The sequence below is a fragment of the Nannospalax galili genome, unplaced genomic scaffold (genome assembly GCF_000622305.1).
Source record: "Nannospalax galili isolate Female #2095 unplaced genomic scaffold, S.galili_v1.0 scaffold271, whole genome shotgun sequence".
In the NCBI taxonomy this organism is placed as follows: domain Eukaryota; kingdom Metazoa; phylum Chordata; class Mammalia; order Rodentia; family Spalacidae; genus Nannospalax; species Nannospalax galili.
Genome location: NW_008331789.1, coordinates 4,301,005 through 4,306,994, shown reverse-complemented (window position 1 = coordinate 4,306,994; position 5,990 = coordinate 4,301,005). Strand labels below are relative to the sequence as shown.

The following is a 5,990-nucleotide window of genomic DNA, read 5'->3' as shown; positions in this document are numbered from 1 at the left end:
GGCTGGCCTCAAACTCACATAGATCTGCCTGCCTCTGCCTCCCGAGTGCTGGAATTAAAGGCGTGCACCACCACGCCCAGCCCACTATTTCATTCTTAAAGATGCTCTCTCCAGAGCCCCACTCCACTACTGCCTCCCTGTGAGCTCAACCCAGGGCTCCCAGCAGCCTCCACTGCCTCGCTCTGGTTTTCTATGCAGCATTCTCCTCTGTTTGACATAGCTTTACTACAAGGTGCTGTGCTTAGCCCAGCTTTATCCCCAAGCCTGAACATGAATTCTCCAAGGGCAGGAGTTCTGCATACGGCTGTGGGCATGGGTAGTTCTGACTCGAGTCCTCAAGTCTGTGGAGCTGGTGGGATGGCTCAGTGGGTAAAAGCACTTACCATGCTAGCTTGAGGATCTGAGTGCCATCCCTGGAACTCACATAAAGATGGAAGGAAAGAACCAACTCCACAAAGTTGTTCTCTGACCCCACATGTACACTATGACATGTTTGTGCCCACACTCACACATCATACGTATACATACACACAAATAATAAATTAAATACATTTCCCTGATTCAAAGCCTGCCTCCTCTCTAACCAGCCATGAGACCCTGACAAGTTACTATACCATACCATCACCTACAAACAAAGATCCTAACGATCACATTTCAATAAGCATCAATCTCCTCAGGGCAATGGATACACAGGGAATGGGACATGTCAGGGAATGACTTTGGATGGGTGGAACTAGGCATCAACCTTAGATATTTTAGCTACTCACACTTTGAGGCCTGTTTATAATGAGCTGTGAGCTCTTTCAGAACCAGAAATATAGAAAGGAGACAACGGCTAGAGATATTTCTGAGAATGCCCAGAGCTTTATTATCCTGATTAACACAGCAGAAAAATGCTTTGCCTGGAAATGATCACACCGGCTTACCCACTGTTTATATGCACCTAGCTTTGTGGTCCATGGAAGCATATGCTGAGGTAAAGAGTCTCTGAAAAGGACATCCAAGTATGTGAAAATAATGCAAATTTCAAAATGCAAAAACAAAAAAATTATAAAATCTGTTTAAATACTTAACTATAGTCCAATAGCTTAAAAGTTCAGGGCTTGTGGGGAATGCAGAGAGCTTTACAGCTTACGTGGGGCATGTGACACCATGGGTCTTAGGGGGCTGTTCTCTTTGAGCTCATTAGCATGATGTGGCCTGTAACATGTTGAGGAAGAACGTGCATAAGGAGCTCCAGGACTCCCCACAGAACTCCAGGGCTGTCTTCCTCTGGTGGACCACATCCGGGTCCTCTACACACTCCGAGTTTTTGATGGGCACGGTCTTGGTCGTGGCTGGACTGGGGGAGATGCCTTCTTTGACCTTGTTTGGCTCCAGGGAAGAAGGTTCCTGGACCTTGCTGTGCTCCCTGGGAGAGATTTCTGCTTCTTCCTTCCTGGGCTCCTTGTTCCCAGGCCCACGGAGGTTTGCCAGCTTGAGATTAGACTCTGGGAACTTCTTTTTGCACACTCTGGTCTTCAGGACACTCTTGGAGTTTGCACATATGTTCTTCTGTTTGCGCAGTGTCCGGGCAATTTGTTTCCAGTAGAGGTTGTCTTTGCTGTGCTGAAGGCAGCCAGCTGGATCACCAGTGTAAACACAAGAAAACTCACGATCTGCCTGCATGCACTCGACCTTCAGACTGATGCCCAGCTCCTGCTCTGTCACAGCCCATCTGCAGGTGGCTTGGTCTTTGGTGACAAACTTGCCGTTAGTCATGGACTTGGATGTCCTGCCTCTCTGCTTATTCTGAGCCTTGCCCTGAGGGACAGATGGATCCCCGTCAGGTGTGCTACGCTGTGAGTTCTTGGTTCCATTTCTGATTTTTTCTGAGAGTACCTGAGCAGCCAGGAGGAGGAAGGAGAGCAGGATGAGGCTGTGGATCCTCATGGCTTCAGCTGCCTGGGCACCTGTTTGAGAAAGGTGGGGGAGTGAGATGGGCAGTATCCAGTGGCACAGAACTGCAGGCTGGCCTCCCTCTACCCGACACAGGTCTGCTCCTGTTTCTACTTCAAATAAGTCTTGCAGATCACATAGTCACAATTCTTCATCCATTTCTTCACCCAGCATGAGCCCCATCCCCCCTCAATTCTACTCAGTGACGCCTGTATTTTCTCATTTATGCAGTCTTTCACTTACTCATGCAGCAATCACTAATTGAGCACCTACAATATGCTGTGTGCTAGCCTAACTGCTGAACACCACCACAGTGAAAGAGAAAGCCTCAGGCCTTACAGAGCTTAGAAGATAAAATTTCAGGGATTTAGGTAGCATTGACTAAGGACTTTGTCCCTTCTCTGTCTTCAGCTTAATCTCCGAAAAAGCATCCCCGCCCGCCCTCGCCGAAATCATGGTGCTGTAGGAAATCATCACTGACTCTTTTTCTAGCTCCAGAGGGGGCTGGATTTCTACCTCACAAGCCTACGTGGACAGAGATGATCAAAAACTGTGAAAGGATGTGGTAAGAGTCATGGAAGTCTCACGAAAAGAGATGTTGACTCAGAGTTGAAAATGCACTGGGTTTGACACACTGGACTGGGTGTGGCGATGGGGCAGAGGGAACATTTCAGGAGGAAGAGGACCAGGAAGACAAGGAAGTGGGGAACTTGATGGGGCAAAGTGAAACAGGATGGAGAGGGATGACTTTCAGATTATTAATGAGATTGGAGTTCTAAAGATCGTGCCAGATTGACTTCTAGAGCTACGTGGTGGCATAGTGCTGGGCTTACAGAAAACATTTACTCAGTGCTTTTTGAAAACAAAAATAAAATGACTTTCAGAACAGCATTAAACTGCATGACTTGTATCGGCTAGACAAGAAAATCACAAGTAAAGATGAAAGAGAGCCCATGCCTGACATCTGCAATGTGTTAAGCAGTGCCCAGCATCCGACTGACTCTCACTTTGCTTAATCCAAAAAGTCTTGCTACAGAGTTCTTAATGTAACACCCCAGGTAACACCTGGGGTAGGTAAAGCTCAGGTGGGTAAGTTGCCCAAGATCCCATAGTGGGTAGGGACAGACAACATGTGACGGTATGGGCGGCCAGACCACGGGCTCTCCTGTCAGTCCTTCTTGGTCACTTCAGAAAATATTAGGAAGGGATAATAAAGCAGTGAGCCGTGCAAGGTTTGCTGTGGATCTATCATGACAACAAGACAACTCAAATAATCTATGTTCAAAAAGTTACTTCATGTTAAATAGTAGAGGTGATAATCATTACCAATGAAATCTACCTGATGACTTTATATCCATACTCAGGTACTAAGGATCCGAGTGTAACCGACTGTGACTAGTAATCATCAGATACGTAGAGATTAAAGACACGTGCAAACAAACAAAAAAAATCATACAGAAATTTTGTCTGAAAAGTGGGGAAGGCCCAGGGAATGGCCTCTGCTCACCCGTGTAGAACTAGGGAAGGAAAAGGTAGTCAGAAGGGATGAGTTAAGAAATAAGTGGGACAGGAGACTAGGTAACTCAGCAAGCAAAGGGTGGGGCCGGAGGCTGGTAAGACTGATTTCTCACAATGCTGGATCTACAGCTTCCTGTCTCCACCATGCAATCCAGACCTGAGAGCGTCTAGGGGTAGAGACATAGGTTGGGTAAAGAAGTTCTTAAGAGGGGCTGATGAGATGATCCAGTAGATAAAGACATTTGCCATGCAAGCCTGACAATCTGAGTTTGATCCCAAGAACTCATGTAAAAGTGGAAGGGGAGAACTGACCTCACAAAGTTGTCCTCTGATCTTAGCATGGGCAACTCTCTCTCTCTTTCTCTCTCTCTCTCTCTCTCTCTCTCTCTCTCTCTCTCTCTCTCACACACACACACACACACACACACACACACACAAACTAATCAATCAATCTATTAATCAATCAATTAATTAAAAAAGTTCTTAAGAGAGCTAGGCTCTTACCTCCGGTGTGCAGGTCCAGAGGAGAGGCTGCAGACTTCCAGACTCCCAGCTGCAGGGCAGGCAGGCTGGGCTATTTATACAGGAGCTCAGCTGGCTGGGTCTTTACAACACACATACTTGTAGAGCCATGAAGCTTTATTCACACTCCTCCCAGCCACGCCCCTCAGAGGAAGCCAGTTCTGCAGGGAAAGTGTTGGGTGGAATCCAGGGAGCAGGGGGTTACCTGTGCCTTGCTTCTTGCAAGCTCTTCCTTCTCCACGCAGTGGCCAGGGTGGAAGCATAGCTCAGCCTGCAGAGACCCTCCCCGATGACACTGGGATCTCAGCAGTGATATCCGTGAACAGAGGAACAGAGCAACTACATGTACTTGAGTTCTGAGCCCATTTTATCAAGAGTGCTCCCACATCCCCCATCTCTCCTCAATCAGTTGGTGTGCAATTGTTCTTCCCATTTCACAGATGGAGAAATTAGCAGTCGAAAGTTCACAGAGCCAGGAAGAGTAGATCTCAAATGATGGACTCCCAATATCCATGATCTGATCTCTTCCCGCATGGCCATCTCAGTGAATATTTGGAGAGTGACTGACTGAAGTTGCTGGAACTTGTTTCTGAGTTGCCTGTTCTCAGGAAGCTATCTCAATTTACTGTGTGGGCAGATGAATCTGTGAGCCCCTAGGGCTAGTGAAGAGATTATTCTTAATAATGGAATTTCATTTGAAATATTCACCTTCCAGTCATCTGCGGGAGCTCACTCCTGTAGGGACACCCTGCTGCAGACGGAGTCTTGGGCCAGGTACACCTAGGAACTGAATCCTTGCCACAGCATTCATCAAACTGCCTGACATTCTCCAAACTACCGAACCTCCTTGAGCTCCCCGCTCTGCCCCCTGTTGCTCATTCACATTGTGTAGATAACAAGAGCAACTCACTGGAATTCTCCCTAGATCTAAGCTGTTCAAGTGGAGGAGAAGTGTTTGGGTTCCTAATGGGATCGTAAGCTGTGTTCTTTGAAAACTGGCACTCATATTGGTATTATATATTAGATGTTTTGAGAATGCTCCTCATTTTAATTTGGTGATTTCATTAGCTTGGTATGTTATTTTCTCTCTCCCAATTAATTTAAATCATGAATGCAACTTTTATTTTGGGAGAACTGAGCAATGAACACAGTTGGTAGTTAAGGCCAGTGATTGAATGCCTGCCAGTGTGGTCACTGGGAGAGGATTTCAAGTTTAAAGCTGGTGTTACTCCCATGCCTGTTTCTACACATAGTTCCTTGACCTAGAGTTCTGGTCCTATTGGTGTGGCTGTCAGAGATTATATGAGTGGGTGTGTTTGGGTTCTTAGGTGAGCCTTAGCTAAGGGCGATTATTACCAGGCCAAGTTTGTCAAAAGTCAATTCTTTCTTCAGATATGATCTTGTGAACGGAAGTAGAAAATGCCCAATTACTGCATTAAAGCAACATCCATCTGTTGTGTCAGATAATGTGTGTTAAAAACATATTCACTGTCAGAGAAAATGGGGAAACAAACAGTAAAATCCAATTAGTCCATGGAAAAGTACCCTTGTTAGAACTACGAAGAGGGTATTCATTCCAAATCCAAATCCTGGGCCTTCAGAATTCCTACTGAGCAAATCAAAAGACTGCTGCTAAAGTTTGACTTCAGAGCATTAGGAGACAGAGAATGTTGATGTTGTTCTTCCAGAAGACCCGGGTTTGAATCCCAGCACCCACATGGCAGCTAACAACTGTCGGATCCAGTTACAGGGGATCCAACAGCCTCTTCTGTCCTCCACGGGCATTGCACAACACGGGCGCACTTACCTACATGTAGGCAATACACACATACACATAAAATAAAAATAATAAATAAAATTTTTTAAAATGCCCTTACCTTGGTATGAATGTTCTTATCAAAACACTTTGTATTAACTTTTTGTTAGATATGTTCAATTATTGTTTCTGATTCTGAAGTCTTCTAAAAGCTAACTCTCAGTTTTTATTTTAGGTTACTTCAAAAGAGATTCTT

The 5,990-nt window shown here is 45.7% G+C and overlaps 1 protein-coding gene across 1 annotated transcript; it reads right to left on the bottom strand.

Moving 5' to 3' along the window:
- Positions 1 to 846: 846 nt before the first annotated feature.
- Fgfbp1 (fibroblast growth factor binding protein 1) lies at positions 847 to 4,094 on the bottom strand. Its single transcript, XM_008826884.3, has 2 exons — positions 3,961 to 4,094; positions 847 to 1,952 (listed from the first exon to the last, which is right to left on the bottom strand). Exon 2 carries the CDS (start codon positions 1,930 to 1,932, stop codon positions 1,186 to 1,188), a length of 747 nt encoding a protein of 248 aa, XP_008825106.1. The 5' UTR covers positions 1,933 to 1,952; positions 3,961 to 4,094; the 3' UTR covers positions 847 to 1,185.
- Between the last annotated feature and the right edge of the window lie 1,896 nt (positions 4,095 to 5,990).